Here is a 16,914-nt window from a genome sequence, read left to right as displayed (position 1 = left end):
TTGGAGTTCCTTTTTCTAAAGTCTCATGGTGATTAATTTTTACAATCTTTATCAAGCTGAAATAAATTGCCTACTTTATGAAGCTAAGAGTTAAAATATATAACAGATAAACATATGATAATTTTCTCGTAGATAGAACTATGAATGTTTTTTATTGTTGGTTGTATTTTGATAACAGGAACAGGTAGAATTTCAGATTTCTTAAATAAAAACAACCCTCAAAAATTAGTTGGGCAATAATCCAGAAGGAAAACTTGAGCTCTTCTTGAACAGAGAAACTTTAGTTTATCAGTGTTCAAATCAGACTCAGTGGTCTGGACTCAATTTAGACCTGAGGTTTATTTTATGTGATGTTTAACTTGAAAGCACCACATGAAAGTACTTTCCATGGACATGTTTTTAATGGAGTCTAGGTCAGAAGCAGGCAGAGAAGGCCATTAAGCAAGCAGAGAGAAAAAAGCTGACCAAAAATGGATTTTGTGAGGCACCTGGTGAGAGCAAATGCAGAGAAATAAGAGAAATCAGCTTATTAAAGAAGACTATAGTGTTTCAGGCAACAATGTGGGACAAAGGCGTGAGGGATAATTTTCAAAATTTATATGGGATACATCAGCATTCAGCTAAGAGTGTATGTATGGTTTCTCCTTCATGCTCTTTTAACTCTTTTAAAGTTTTCCAGTTTTCCCAGGCTTCTTTTTTTTCACTCAACTTCCTGCAAGTTCTGTTGAATCCCCATTAATTATTGCTATTTTCTGTCAGCAAATTGCGTCACTGTTGAACAGCATTCATCCGTGACAGTTGGTGTGCTGTCCATCTGATGATTTAAATCACAAAATCACAAAGCTATAGATGTGAATCCAGAGCCTTTCAGGCAATTCCTCCACTGGAAACGAGACATGCAGATCCAGTTTCACTACATGTGGATCATGCTGGATAAAGAGAAAAAGATGAAATCTTAGATGTTGAATGAAGTTACACAGACCTTTCTCTCTGCAGAGTAAGAGTGCAGAATGAGATGAGGAGAGATCAGGTCATATTTATAGGTAGAAGCAAACCTAAAACATGATGACAGGAAACTATTAACTTAAGAAGGCTTATGCATAAGTAGGGGTTCAAGGAACCTAACTGTTGCAATTCATAGTTTTGACAATTGGTAGAGGAGAAGCAAGCAGTGTGTGTGGCAAGCTGGTTCTTGTTCAAATAAATAAAAATTAGAAATGTGATCATGAGTGGAAAAAAAAATCTTGAAATAAATTGATCTCTTTAAGCTGAAGTGCTCTGGCAGCACTCAGGAGGAAATTATATTCCATACATCAAGAGCAGGCATAGAGATGATTTTAAAAGTCAGCCACAACAGTAGTATTTTTCATAATATATTTGTATTATTGTGGTATTCACCATCCTTTTAATGAGCCTTATCAGTATAAACTAACACAGGAGCATTTTCCCTGTGTTCAAAAGGAGTTGTGGTTGATTAAAGTCTTGGAGGAACACCAATAAGCCTCCTCCACCTCCTGAAGAGGTATAAAAGGAGGACCTGGATGTCATGATAACATTTCAACTTTGTGAGTTATGGGCACAGATGGTAGAAAGTCTCAACAGTCGAAAGAATTCCTTAGATAAAGCGTGGAAAGAAAACCAGTCAAACTGTAGGGTTTAAAGACACAGAACTTTGATAACTAGCAAGAGCTTTAGTAGCTATGATGATTCTCCTGTTATTTATATTTTAGTAGCTTCTAAGGACCCAGTAAAACACAAAGGTGACAAAAAACATTAACAAAAGCATATTATCTTTCTGTGTTCAGGTCTATCTTACAACAGCTGTTTTTGAGCTTGACTTTTCCACGTTTTCTTGAGGCAGGTAAGTCAACAGTATATTAAAAGAGTCAACTTTGAGTGAAGTAGAAGATAAGAATCTAGGCTGGGGGCCGTATTTGGATCTCCCCATTACATCTGTGACTTAAAAATGTCAATTTTTACTTACGTATTTTCTTCTTTCTGTCAGCTGATATGGAAGATGATGATTTCAGTGCTGCTCTGCCTAAAACAAGCTGTATAACTGAGCAAACTCAGTATTTCTTTGAGAATGATGATAAATCTTTTGGTGGAATTGTAGACTGTATAAACTGCTCCAGGTAAATTTTCTTAAACATAAATAATAACTTTTGTATATTAATTTCTTTTACAAAACACACTATTATAAGAACTAAAAATGTATTTTGAAATTAATTACATCAAACCTATAAAAACAAACACAAAATGTAGGGAGGCAGAAAAATGATAAATTTCATTCCCTTTGTATTTATTTAGAATTACTTTCAAGAATAGAAAAATTATAGAAATATTTATCAAATTTTTATTTTGCAGTCTTCATAATCTTCATCAAAATAATATTTTAAACTCTGTTACAATTTGTTTTCTTTTAAATTTATGCATTGATTTAAATGCATTCTTCAGTATTCAGAAGAATATTTTCTTTATTCTGTTATGTATCAGAATTTTTGATGGCCAAGAAGATAACTGAATTAATCTCAAAATTTACCATTTAACCAATATTGCTTATGATTTAAGAGCTGTGGTTCTTGTGAAGCAAGTCATGCTGGTTTGTTTAGTTTTTTGGTTGAAAGAAGTACTCTTTTAGGTGCCATGTGCATATTCAAGATGATGTTTAACATTATGTTAAAAAAACCTAAATACTTCAGAAACATAGCAACTTGAACCTAATTCTGCATTTCATACATAAGCTTGCTGGGTTGAAATTTTGCATAAACAGAATCATAGAATAATTTTGGTTGGAAAAGACCTTTAAGATTAGGAATTTCTGCAAATGTCTGAAGTCAAGTCATATTTAAAACTCCTGAAGACGTTATTTCAAGTTAGGACAGAAATGCAGAGGACACTGGAGGACTGTGAATACAGCCAAAAGACATGGTCATTTTTTCCCACTTCCATAGTTCCTTCTCCTTTTTGCTGAGATGTATTTTTGAAGGTAACTGGTTGTGAAAAGAACTCATTTATCAGTTTGGTTTGATTTGGTTTTGGGTTTGGAAGGGTTTTTTGGTTTGGTTTTTGGTTGTAGTTTTTTGGGTTTTGTTTTGTTTGTGTTTTTAAGTTGGAGAGGTATTTATTTCAGCTTACTGAAAGACTACATAAATTATTATGCTAATATTTTTTAAAAATGCCACAGTGTGGCAATGTGTATGAAAATACACTTGAAGATAGTAAAAACAACCAGAAATATCCTTACCTTTAGTATCTCAGTCATGAAGTAATGCTTAAAGAAATAATGCTCCATATTCCATTATTTATAAAATTAAAATGACCCTCCTAATTTTGCAGAATTATATATATATACATGAAAATGCAATTATATATCCAATAAACAGCAAGTATACACTAAACCTCTTTCTCAGCCTTCTCCCAGACAGATTTATGTGTCAGGGTTTTGTTCATTTGTTTGTTTAGTTTTGTGGCTGATGGTTTTCTCAGTGATTTTAGGGACAGAATCGATGCTGAACTACTTTTGTTTCTCAGAACAGCGACTGCTGTAGCAGTGCAGAGCTAGCTATCAACTCAGTTAAAGTAATTTTATGCTTCTTTCCATTTTTTCCACTAGTAAGTCTAGTTGAAAGGAAGTACCCTGAACTGTTAAAAAGGCTGCAAAATTTCTTATGTTTCTTTCAGTTTCTTAACAGAAAAGATAAACAGTAGCACTGTGAAGTTGAGTTACTTTTATTCCAGTACTGTGTGATCTTCTCAAATACAAATTTCCTTGCTTCATTTCAACATAGAGTTTGGTTTTCTTTCTTGCTTTTTTTCCCCAGACTTTATCATGCAGAGAAGATTTCAAACACCAATCTAGTATTCATTATTAGTGACAGCCAACTTCTGTGCCGCTCCTGTGACCCAAAGCCACTGATGCAAGCAGAGAAGCCGGGTATCCTTTAAAATCACATTATTTAGTAGTGTGGATTGTTTTTTTGGCTATGATATACTGGAATATATTTGGAAAAAGAAATCACCTGGGTATGTACATATTAGTAGTATGGTTGTCATTGGAGTACTTGAAGCAGCAGATATTTGTGGATGGTATCACAAATCATCTGAGACAGCAGTTATTGATGCAGAGAGCAAAGCTGTTATTTGTGAAGACCTAAATAGTGGGCTCACAGCAACTTAATGAAGTTTCCAAAAGGCAGATGCAAAGTCTTGGATCCAAGAGAGAATAATGACATGCAGCTGGGTAGACTGGGGGCAGGGTGACTAGAAACAGCTTTGCAGAAAGAGACTAGGGGATCATGGTGGACAAGAAGCTGAACAGTAGTTGTCACTGTGGCTTTCAATAATGAGGGACAGTCACATCCTGGACTATGTTAGAAAGTTTGTAGTTAGCAGGTTGGGTTAACTGAACTGTCCCACCTCTTCAGCAGTGGTGAGACCACATTTGGAGTGCTCTAAACCATCTGGGGCTTCCCAGTACCACACTGACACACCGGAGGAAGCCCAGTAAAGGACCACCAAGGTAGCTGGCGTCTGGACCACAAGACAAGCAAGGAGAGCCTGAGAGTTTAGTGTTTGTTCAGCTTTTAGAAAAGACAAAGATATGACCTTGTAGAGAAATAACAAAAAATAAAATGGCAAGAGCAAGATAAGAGTGTTTGGTCATTAAAAGTTGGGATAATGCACTGATGCCTGAAATACTGAGGTGAAGTCATGGAGGCACTTAGTGGGTGCTCAGTGCCAACTGCTTACTTCTTGTGGAAACTGCTTTAACCATGAAAGGCTAGGTTTATCCAGCTGCTAGCAGAGTATTTCTTCAAAGCTGGCTGGAGACATAGTTGGCATAAACACTGAGCAGAGCCCTTGCAACATGTGCATTAAAATAAAACCATGCAAAAGGTTTGAATTTATAACCACTTTCATGCCAATCTCAGTGCCTTTAGTCTGTTCACTGCAATAGATGTTCATTGTAGGTGATGGTGATGGAAATACATAAAACCAATATGCACTTATTCTAGGCCAGGATAAATTCACTTCAGTTTTTCTCTGCTATAAATACTTGAGGTTAACACACCAGAGGTGGTAAATCAAATCATAATTTGGATTATTATGACAGAATGCAGAAAACAATTATTAATACCTTTGTCCATGTCAGGAAGTTAGTTGTGACAGCTTCTCCCATTCTTGAAAGAAAAGCAGATGGTGCTAGAGATAGATGACTGTATTTATTTGGCACAAGCAGTGCATTCATTGCAACAATAATAAAACTGGAATTCCATCTACACTTGAGCTGAAAAGGAAGTTACATTGGGAGGAAGCAATATGCATGTCATCACAGAACTATGTAAACACAACCTAATATTCTAATGGGCTTAAGTCCATGAGAGCTTGATTAACTGTTGCCACTGTCTGAATTTATAGGCAGCACTAGCTATAGAAAATGAAGAGCATTTGATGGAAAATGGGCACATGATTTGCCCATGGGGCTCAAACCTTCTATAAAGTAGTAAATGACCTCAAATGGCAGCCAGAGCAGCTGGGTGGGCTTATGTTGACTAAATGGACTATTTTATTTTTGTTCCAACTATGCAGTACTTAGCTATTCTCTCTTTTCTATAACTAAGGTACATTGTGAAATGCAGATGTAGCGTAACATCACACAAGCAGACAAAATGACCTTTGGGTGTTACTCAGATGGTTATTATTAGGCTCTGCTCCCTTCTGGCTGGTACAGCTTTGCTTGTGCACATGATCTTTTAGAGTATCTCTATGTTTTGACTTCCCTTTCAGCTGGGCCTTGGCAGAAGAAAGGGGAGGTGAGTCTGATGACATCCAAATGAAGACAGATGTAGATCTGTAGAACTAAATTCCCTGTCCTCTTGCCTTCTTTTCCATTGGGCATCTCCACTTATTGCAATGAAGCTGCTGTAGTTCTCTAAGAAATGCATGAATAGGATTGCTTCAAGTATAAGAGCACATTTTGGTACTCAGGTTCTTGGAAACATTCTAGCTGAGCTTTCATGTGTATATGCCTCATGTTTACAGTTAGTCAGTTAATAGTCAGTTAATAGCATGTTACTGCTTCCATTTCTATCCTGCTGTTCTGTTGTTTTGGACAGCGTTTTTGCTTCTCCCTTCACCACTGTGATGCTAATGAGAATTGATAAGTGTTTCTGTCGTTTACTAGAAATTCATTCAGAATGATTATTTTTTTAGATCTAAGCAGTGGGAAGAAAAAAAAAAAAGGTATTTGATTTTGATTTACCTAGAGGATTGGGTTGGCTGGGTTTTCTTCAGTTTAAACAAGAAACTGTGACTAATGATGTTTATTTCGGTACTATCCAAATCAACATAAAGCTTCTCTTCTCCCAGGAATGTACAGACAAAATGTTATTCTGCTAGGATACCATGCACATAAACCAGTCGTGCTCCTTAACCAGAGAAACAGATGAAGGGCCAAATCCTTGTGAAATGGTCAAACAACCAAGATACAGAAAAGGTCCTGATGTCTGTTTTGATGAAGCCAAACAGGTAAAATTGATCTTGTAAGACTTTGGGTCTATCTTTAAAAGCAGTAGTACAGATGTTTTAGAAGAGTAGTGAAAACAATGTTTGAAAGTACCTTGGTGCCTGGTAACCTATCTGTCATTAAACACACTGTTCACTCTAAACCATATCCACTCTATTTCAAGTATCCCATGATCAACATAAAATTAACAGCTGCTTTCTTATCTGCCTTTCCTGTAGCCATTGCACTTTCACACACAATTCCCTCTAAAAAATCCCCATCACGGAGCATAAAACTGACTGTCTCTGTGCAGTGCTGTGGAATTCAGTTCTTCTGTGGCTTTTACAACTAGATGATTATCCTTATTTTTATGTTAGTGTTTCCACATATTATTTAAGGTGTTGGTAAATGATTAAAACATTATATCTGGTTAGCATGGTTTTGCTCTTAGAAATTCTGCAGATGTGTATTTGGTCACATTCTGAACAGGTATAAAGGTGCATGGCCTTACTGAAATCAGCAAAATTATGTTGTTAATACTCCCTGTACATTACTCATATAGACATTATACATATTGAATTCATTATTCATTTTGAATATACTGGCTTACCTTTCAAATTATTGTATGCGAGAGAATATGTTAAATGCCAGTTGTTTAGACTGAATTTCAAGACAAAAAGTACTGAACAGAGAAGTACTTGCAATTCCATAAAACAAATATTTCTAAAATTTGTTTGCAATGCCTCATTCCATTCTGCAAAGGAAATATTGTCCCAAACCAGTACAGTTAGTTGGCTTTAAGTGCTGTATACCAGCACTTTTTCCAGTATATTCTTTGCTTTTCATTTATGAGACACAATCACTGAGATGTCAGTAGTGTTAAAAAAGCCCAGATAATTGGTACTCAATGCATTTTTCTAGTTTTCATGTTTTATTCTAAAAAGGAAGTCTTTTTACTCTCCAACAAAGGTTAAACAAAGTTGAAAAAACATTCAAAATCTATTTGGTCATTGCAAATATTCCAAATCCTCCTTATATGATTGTGTGTGAAAGTTCAACTCTTGCTCACTATCTTGATGTGCTAATCAATGTGTAACTCGTGTTTTGTAACAGTTGATTGTTTTGGTTAAGTTTATTTGCAAAATTTGCTGTGAATCTCTTGCTCTTGGGTGGATGCTTTCACATTAACTCTGCTAACTGCCAGCAATCTGCATGATATCTCATCTTGTATGTCTTTTTTTTCTGTGTTTTCTTTCCTTTCCTCTACTTGCTACTTTGCCCGTTATTAATAGGATCAGCCTATATGCACAACGAGTCGTGCCTCTACCATGACGTCTGCTCCTATCTTCATTTTTCTGCAAGTTTTCATGTGGTGTGGATGGTCAGTTACTTTCTCTAATTTTTTGTTTTGTTTTGTTCTTGGCTTTAAAATTTAGCAGACTTTTTTACTTACAAAAGAAAACATAATGAAGTGCGTCCCAAAAGCAACAATCTGGAGCAAATTACTATTGCAATATTAAGTGAAATTAAATATGAAAAAACTGTTTGAAGCCGTATAAATCACAATTACAGAACTCAGAGTCTTCTCCCATAGCAAGTACAAAGCCATAGGAACCTGTTGGGTTTATGTGGTCAGCTCTTTGAGATTGCACACACACCAACTGAGTCAGTGTCTTTCCCTTCAAAATATTTTTTCCTTTTCTCTGTTAAATTGAAACAGAAGAATAAAGTTTCTGCACAGAGAGAAAGAAAGGTACAAACTAATAAGATTTTATAATACTGCTGAAAATAAAGCTGTACTTAGGCACAAAATGAGTGCTCTATGGAAGAGTAAGTGTTCCTACTGAGAAGAGTAATGAGTTTCACTGCATTCAAATTAACACAGTGTTAATGATGGAATATAATAATATGCATCAATTTGGTTAAACTAGTGACACCTATGCAAGAAAACTGCTGATCTAAAGCATATTAAATTCATGACCTTGTACACTGGAGGGATTTCTGATCAACATTATTACTCAGAAAACCACTAGAGGGAGATACTAACATATCTATCAAAGTACAGCCAATTGAGAAGCAAAAATGGAAACTTAAGAGGTCATTTTTCAGAGTAAGTGTGGTGAAATATTGAAAATTGTAACAAGTTAGAAAACTAATTTTTCCAGGTTTTTTTTTCTTTTTTTGTATTCTCATTATTCAATTAGTTCAACTAGTATCACTTGAAAATTAGTGGGGAAAAGAAAAAGCTTAAAGTTCTGTTTAACAGATGTATCTGAGTAAATATAAAGTTTTCTGTATTTGAATGGTCTAATTTCTAGCAAACCTAGGAACTTGCACAGTCATGGCTGAAGGTTATAAGGAGGGGTGAAATATCCCTTCCCCCAAGCCAGTTCACATTAAAATGTAGAAGATTAACATCTCATGTTCTTACATGCAATGTGCTCTGCAAGTAACCCTATTTTAATTAAAAAGCTCTTCAATGTACATAAAGCAGCAGAGACTCACCTTGAGCTGAATTCTTTATGTCAAAATGGTCTTTCTGCTTAAGAAGGAAAACAAAAATAATTGGCAACCCCTGAAATATAATTTTAGCTGATAGACTTTGGCAGCAGAAAGTTATAAAAGTTTTTTTTTTCATCCACCCTGTATTTTAATAGCTTTGTGATTTTGGAAATGGGTTCTTACTTAATGTATGTAGTTTTATTAAAATCACCTAAGGCAACACAGACATAAAATAGGTGATCAGGTTCAAGAACAGCAGCTGTTTGGTTTTTTTCAGGGATAACAAAATTGTATTTATCACCACCTTCAGTGACTTGATTTTACTTTTTACATATGCAGTGTTTATGTTTACCATGTCTGAGCATAAGGAGAAGAATTCTACAGTTTATAAGCACCTTCTGGGAATGCCTTATTTCTATCAGCTCCCTGGGATGTCAATGGGAGCTTTAAGGGTGGTTAGGAGCCCAGACAACTGTTCGATTCTTGACAATGGTTCAATAAAAACTTTCATTTCCATTCTGCAAGTGCTGCATAACTATCAGTGTGTGATGCTGTAAAATAACCCCACCTAGAGTTATCATAGTAAGGCATATCATGAAGGAGATGACATTTTAATTTGACACTTCTCTACCTCAAGTATACAAGTAAATTTGACATGTGACTTATTTATGCTAGAAATTTCTGATACACTTCCAATGAAATGAAACTGGCTATCAAGGATTCTTTCAATCTATTTTCCAATTATTTTTCTCTTCAAAGAGAAATAATGTTCACAAAATTATTTTGAAGACAACAAAGAGAGGACATCATCAGCTGATCTACTGGTTATTCAGGTTTTCTGTGTGACTAACATAGTAGTGAATGATGTAAAAATTCTGTGAAAGCACTTAAAATTAGTTCAGTATCTAATTGTATTGGCAGAGGTAGAGGTAAGATTAAATGGTGCTATGCAATTTGTTATAAGAAAATTTAAAATAAATCTCAAAAATAACATTTTATGGGAAACAGTAGAGAAGTTTTCTTAAAGCTTGAAATAGGGAAGAGTTTTCAAAAAAGACACTTTGGAGACTATTCAGAACTGACACTTTACTCAGTATGGTTCCAAATTAATGGTGAGATCCTACTAATTTCCATAAAACAGTTTCTTGAATTTATGTACAAGCACACAAGAAAATGACAGTATGCAATGCTGGGGAGGAAAAATTAATTTAGATAGGATTTACTGTACCTTCTTTGTCACTACTATTTTTATCCTGGCTTAGGACACAAAGGAGTAAGTGATTCCAGAGACAATATTTAGAAATTGTTCTTGGCAGAACTGCTGGTTTACTGTTGTAAATTTGTCTACAAACCTCAGAACTTCAGTGTGACTTTGACAAATATGAGGTTAAATCACACCACCCTTAAAATCTCTGTATAAACTTGGTATACTTTTGTATAGTACAGTTTAACTCTGTCATTTATAATAAGAAGATGCCTCTTCTACGTGAGGCTTCCAAGACATTCTCCACTGTTATGAAGTTGTGAATCCTTTAAAAATAGCTCTTTGTAGTCTTAGGGAGAGAACAAATGATATTAATATATTTCTTTTCGATCCAATAAGAATATTACAGTGTTACTGTTGAATATGAAAACAGTGCCCATAAATTGTGATGTATTTTTTTTAAACCTCAAAAAAGCAACTGTAAATAGGCAACAGGATGGAATTTTTTTCAAGTACATGTAGTAGTAGGATTAATTCATCAACATAGATTACCCAATATTTGGTCTATTGCAGAGGTGACAGCAAAGCTGAGAGTACTGTATGTGTAGGGGTCCATCTACCCCTTATCCATACTGGATGCCATTTTCACTATAATTATATCTTCCTCTTCCTGTTCCTTCCACATTTTTTTTAAAGAACTTCTATTTACTTCTTTCTCACTCTCCAGACACATAAATTATTCATGGGACAGCAATGTGCTCTTGTGGCCAAGAAGGCCAATGGTATCTGGGGCTGCATTAAGAAGTCCATTCAGCAGGTTGAGGGAGGTTCTCTTGCCCCTCTACTCTGCCCTGTGAGACCACATCTGGAGTATTTTTTCCAGATCTGGGCTTCCCAGGTGGCAAGGGGCAGGGATAATATGAGTGGGAGTTCAAAGGAGGGCTACAAGGATGATCAGGGCACTGGAACTTCTGTCTTCTGATGAAAGGCTGAGAGCCCTGTGGCTGTTTAGTCTGGAGAAGACTGAGAGGGGATCTTATTAATGTTTATAAATATCTGAAGGGTGGGTGTCAAGAAGAAGGGCCCAGTCTCTTTTCAGTGCTGCCCTGTGGTAGGACAAGGAGCAATGGACACAAACTGGAACACAGGAAGCTCCACATCAATATGAGGACAAACGTTTTTACTACAAAGGTGAGAGCATGGGAACAGGCTGCACAGAGAGGTTGTGGAGTCTCCTTCTCTAGAGACTTTCAGGATCAGCTTGGACGTGTTTCTCTGTGACCCGCCTGAGGTGATTCTGCTTTGGCAGTGGGTTTGGACTCGATGATCTCCAGAGGTCCCTTCAGACCCCTTTATCATTATGTGACATCTCCCCTCTGTTCAAAAATTTTGAATCTCATCCTTTGCTTCAGACTGTTTTTTCAAAGATTACTCTTCTAAATAATTTCAGTGATAAGAATCATAAATACCAAGAGTTACCACTGAGTGCAGTTCATTGAATTAATGTGCCAAGAAACCTTTACAATAATTCTATTTCTGATGGTACTCACTGTGAGGAAGAGGGGTTATTTTTAGGTGCTTTGAATGGAAAAAAAACTACATTACAAGACACAACACAGATGCAAAAAGTGACAGAGCCAAACTAAATAAACCAGAAAGTTCAGTGCAGCTTCGTCTTAGAGTCCTCCAAATCTGGTGCAGCAGAGTTCACTTATGACTTACTTGTTGACCCAAAACCTTAGGAATTTTGAACTTGTACAGTGCAATCAACTAAAAATAATGCCTACACCAAAATTATAGAACTAAATATTAAGTTAACAGATGACAGAGACATGTCTTGAAACAGCTACTTGGCTACTGTTGATAATGAACATCAGCTAATGTGAGCTATTTGCATTAGGATAGAATTGTTTTTTTGTTTTTTTTTTTTTTCTTCTGAAGAACTTGAGTTTTGGGTTAAGGTGGGGAAGAGAGTGGTGGTTGTTCTAATTGTGGCATTCATTTTACCTGAATATCTAATGAAATATTTTAAATATTTCTTCTGGATCCTTGTGAGGGACTTGCTTTTTAAGGGGCTGCTTCTAGGTGGTTTTCCTGCTTTCTGTTTTGCGTGTGTGTTTTTTAAGGTTTGGGTTTTTTTCCCTGTTCTCTTGCAGTTTCTGTTGTATTATGCAAGCGTTTTTAACTGCTTTTGGTAATTTTTATATAGTTCCTTTTTTTGAAATTGGTGTCTTTTGGTTTGGATTTGTTTGTCCTGATATCTCACGCAGTAATGCTAAATCCTGTTGCATTGTGGTCTACAGAGCTACTAGAGCTCTACTTGAGCAACAGCACAGTTCTCTACTAGTTTTTAAGAGGGCCACATGCACCAATAAAGATGCAAAGTCTGTTTGTTCCAAAAGGCAGTCATTTATCATAACCAAAAATGCAATCTCTACAGCTCTTTTTGATAAGACATCAGTCCAGTCTATATGGGGTTTCTCTAATCTAAGGTAACGTTTCATGACTGGTATTGTCATTGATCAGGTGATCAGCAGTGCAATGCTAGTATTACATTTTTATTATTAGACTCTGAAATTTCTTAACCACATAAATTCTCTCAGTTTCTTTTTCCTGTAATACTTCTAAGCTATTACACTTTGCATTCTCCTTTACATTCTACCCTTCTGTTGTATATCCTACACCACCATGCTTACCGAGTTGATTGCCTGTCCCATTGAGTATTCTCTTTCCACCAGGCTTCTTATATATGTATTATTTTGGGATGATTCATTGATGACTTGTCTTCATTCCCTGATCTTAATTGCATTTCAGAGTTTTCTTTAAGGATATGCTAATAAATTAAAGGTGTTTTAATGACTCTTCCTCATTTTTCCTGACTGTACTCTTCATCCTCTCCAACCCCTATCCTTTTTTGAGGCACATGAAATATCAGTTAAATATGCCTCAGTGGCATGTCAGTCTGAACCAGGAGCTGTTCCATGCATGCTGGCTTTCCTCTGCTTTCTGTTCCAAAATCCTTTTCATTTCTGTGCCAGCAGCTGAGCTATGTTATTATTAAGGTACAGTTTGTCCTTACCTGCACATGTTCCTCCCGTTCAGAAGTTTCCCTGGTTCCTGATATACAAACTCCTTTCCCACCTACACTCTTGTCTTGTCCTTGGAGGCCTGGGATCTCTTGGAAAATGGAAAGTGTCTTTTCATACTATCCAGTATCCAGTGAAAACAAGAGGAACACCAAATATTTTCAGCCTTCAGAGCTACTCATGAATCTCAGACTCAGTGGAGAGCACAGTGCAGGGGATGGGTGGAGTATTGTCTAGCCATAGATTGCTTCTCAAGAAATGTCATTGTAATTAATGTAAAATAATTTATTTTTTCTTGTCACAGGAAGATTCGGCTGACTGCGGTGGTGTCTCTGGTCTGAGTCCATCGCTGTGGTCTATGGTAGGAGCACAGTTGGTCCTGCTCTGGCTGTTATCTGGCAGCAGACACTACCAGTTATGACCCTGCTAAACCAAAACCTGCATAACTTAATCAAGGCCCAGCCAAAACTATAGCCTCAGTTTCATTTTAAAAAGGGTCAGCTATTCAGACAGCAGCAGAACAGCAGTGCTCATGTCTGGTTATCACTCGTTGTGAGACTCATAAAGGCACCCGCAGTGGCTGCATGTTGGAGTGTTGGATCCTTAAACGTATGTGAATGCTGCATCATCTATGCCATCCAAACAGAATTCTGTGTGTGCTTCACTGGGGAATCTAAGATTGTTTTGGTTTATTTTTTGTTTGTTTGTTGTTGTAATCTTGATGACTTCATGTAAAAGGGCTCCCCTGAAAATAGCTTGTGTATAGGATTTTGATTTCTTTTAAGCTTTGGATATCTTGAAGATTTATATTCTTTTACATGAGCATTTATTTAAAAAAAAATAAAAATTAAAAAAAAAAAAAACTTAGTCCCCGATATATATTATTGGCACCATGATGGCTGCTTTGAATATCATTTTTGTCCAGACTAGTTGAGAAAAATGAAAATATTGGCAAGCCTTCATCAGAGGTTCAGCATTATTGGAATGCTCTCTGATGAGTAGCTTATTCTTTCAAAAATTAATTATGTAGACAGCAAAGTTTTGATAGACAGATGAGAGGAAGGAAGTTAGGAAGGAAGTCAGAAAGGCAGGCAGGCAGGAAGGAAGGAAGAAAGGAAAGTTCTGTTTTTAAAAATATAAAGGTACTTGGGAGTTTGATAAAAAAAGTTATTCTCATCTTAAATTTGGTGTCATCTTCCGTCAGGAAAATGTTAATTTCAATGTAATATTCACCTCCTTTTCACAATGCAGTTATATATAAAACTAGTTGAATCTTTCAAAGTCTCAAACAAAAATGCTTGTGAATACAAAATGTCTTTGTGATATTTGAATGTTGGTTTCTAGGGTATTTTGCATGATGATGATATGTTGCTGTTTTTCAGTTTGTTTTCTTTGATGGTAGAGTATAGTTCATTGAGAAGATAACTGAGTGATTCTTTTATTGTGTGAGAAAATGAACATTGCAATGTGTTGCAATCAAATAATATTAAATTATATTATGAAACAGCTCTGAATATACTGTGCAATGAAAAAGCTGAGAAAATAGGGTGAACTTATCTGTTGTAACAAAATGGCTGAGTTGGATTTTTTACTGAATAGTGATCTCACATGAAAACCTGTGTACAGATATTTTAAGTATATAAAAATCAGATTTAACGCATTTATTTTTGGAAGTATATGTTCTCTAAAATTCATATTGGGTTCCCCCTTTGTTTTCTTAATATATAAGCAGTTGTAATAATAAAATTTTGGTTATTTCTATTTATTATAGAAAATAGCATATTTAACAGCAAAATGTCCTGGTTGCTAACATTAGAAAAAATCCAAACAAATGGGGAGCCTTGAATCTGTATGTATGCACATTGATACTTGATTGTGAATAATAATTTTAGAAGTTGTTTTTATACAACCTCATTGGTGATACAGATTGGTGCAGTAAATTACAATATTACAGTGTAGCATAGTGTTGATGCAAAATATGATTTGTGCTTTTTTCCTAGTTTTCAGAACTAAACAGTATTGCAAGACAGCTAAACCAATGAATGTGCAACTCTGCTGGTATTGTACAATCCTGCTAGCAACTGCAATGTGCAAATATTATTATGGCACAATACACTAGCTCTTTAAAAAAAAAAAAAAAAGTAATATATTGCAGAGCATTGATATTCATGTGCTGGCAATTGATATATTTTTGATCATGCCAGAAGCTTAAAGAAATAATTGGGCATGCATTAATATCCTATGAAAATTGAAGCTAATCAAAGCCATGGCATGGCTTAAAAGATCAAATGTCTCCTGTAGTCATACACATGGCTGGTTCATTGTTTTTCTCATGCTCCTTGGCTCCAGCTACATATTTGCTCATGTTTGGGAATACAGTGAGTGAAAAAAAAAACAAACTTGGTCTTTTGTTCAGTGATCAGATTTAGCTTTTAATAAATATCTCTAGTAAAGTCATGGATGACTTCAGGTCCTGCTCAGGGAAGGTGAGCTAATGTTGGTAATATGGGTGAAGATAATATTGGAACTCCTCTCTTACTGCACTTCAACTTATCACCAGTTACCACGTGATGAAAAAAAATGGTTTGATTCTTTCAAATACGAAGAGTCCAGCCTGTATTATTCCTTAACATGGGTCAATTCAAATTTTATGGGAGGAGCAAGTGTTGTAGAATTAGGCCAACACTTACTACATTAATAGCTTTTACTCTAAGATTGCTTATAATACATAATAGGTTGCATTTTGCTCTTTTAAATTTTTGGAAGATGGTCAGTATATTAAGTTCTCTATAGTTTTCACTTAGCTTCCTAAAAGAAACCCTTCATGGAAATATTGCATCTCTTAACATTTCAGAACAATTAGCTTGTGCTGGTAGGCCATATTCTGAGTTGCTTAATAAGCATTTGATTAGAGTCTGTAGGCAGAAAGATGGCACAAAGCCACACTGCAACAGAAAACAATTGTGGCTTTTGGTCTCGTCCCACTTCCCTTAGAATAATCAAATACAAAAGGAGAGAGAAGACCATGCCATGCAGGTTCATGAGCCTTCTTGGGTTAGCCTAAGAGGGAAATACTATTTTTTCCACATCTCTGCCCCTATGCATGACTTGAAGAAGCATTTTTTTTATATAAACACTTGGCCTTCCAGCCATTATAACTCTCTGATAGAAAACTCAGAAACTGGCACTTCCAGAAGGGCTTAGTGCTGTCCTCATAGAATTCAATACTTTAAACAGGGGAAACCACGAAATTTTGGCTGCTTTTTGCAGAAAGAAACATATGCTTTGATTAAATCCAAATGATGGTGTGAATTTTTAAAAATTCACTACCTAGATACCTGCTAATTACAAAACACAGATAGAAAATATAATATGAACTTTAGCTATCTCAGAATGTGAATACCTGTCTTTCAGAAACAACCTCCATTAATAAATACGTATACTCATGCAGAAGTGTATCCTTATTTTCATTTATTGCATAATAATAATTTCTTCTGGTCTGTGAGAAAAGAAACTCAATCCTAGGCTTTAAATTGAGAAATTTCATATTACAATATGTTATGGTTTAGTTTGGTTTTGTTTTTTTTTTTAAGCCATATAAAAAGTTGTGTTGA

At 35.6% G+C, this 16,914-nt stretch overlaps 1 protein-coding gene across 2 annotated transcripts in view; it reads left to right on the top strand.

Annotated features, from left to right (window-relative positions):
* The window catches only part of CACNA2D1 (calcium voltage-gated channel auxiliary subunit alpha2delta 1), a 361,517-nt gene extending 346,010 nt beyond the window's left edge, over nt 1–15,507 (top strand). Inside the window, exons 35-40 of one of the 2 annotated variants that reach the window (XM_071734050.1) lie at nt 1,806–1,861; nt 2,006–2,135; nt 3,825–3,937; nt 6,449–6,531; nt 7,801–7,889; nt 13,605–13,778. In XM_071734050.1, coding sequence (XP_071590151.1) covers nt 1,806–1,861; nt 2,006–2,135; nt 3,825–3,937; nt 6,449–6,531; nt 7,801–7,889; nt 13,605–13,641 — 508 coding nt within the window. In that variant the 3' untranslated portion in view covers nt 13,642–13,778. Of the gene's footprint in view, nt 1–1,805; nt 1,862–2,005; nt 2,136–3,824; nt 3,938–6,448; nt 6,532–7,800; nt 7,890–13,604 lie in introns of both variants that reach the window. The other variant, XM_071734046.1, reaches the window with a different exon arrangement.
* Nucleotides 15,508–16,914: the final 1,407 nt, after the last annotated feature.

Source organism: Heliangelus exortis, chromosome 1, assembly GCF_036169615.1.
Source record: "Heliangelus exortis chromosome 1, bHelExo1.hap1, whole genome shotgun sequence".
Lineage (NCBI taxonomy): Eukaryota > Metazoa > Chordata > Aves > Apodiformes > Trochilidae > Heliangelus > Heliangelus exortis.
Note: the sequence above shows the minus strand (reverse complement) of the source record. Positions and strands in the feature narration are given on the sequence as shown.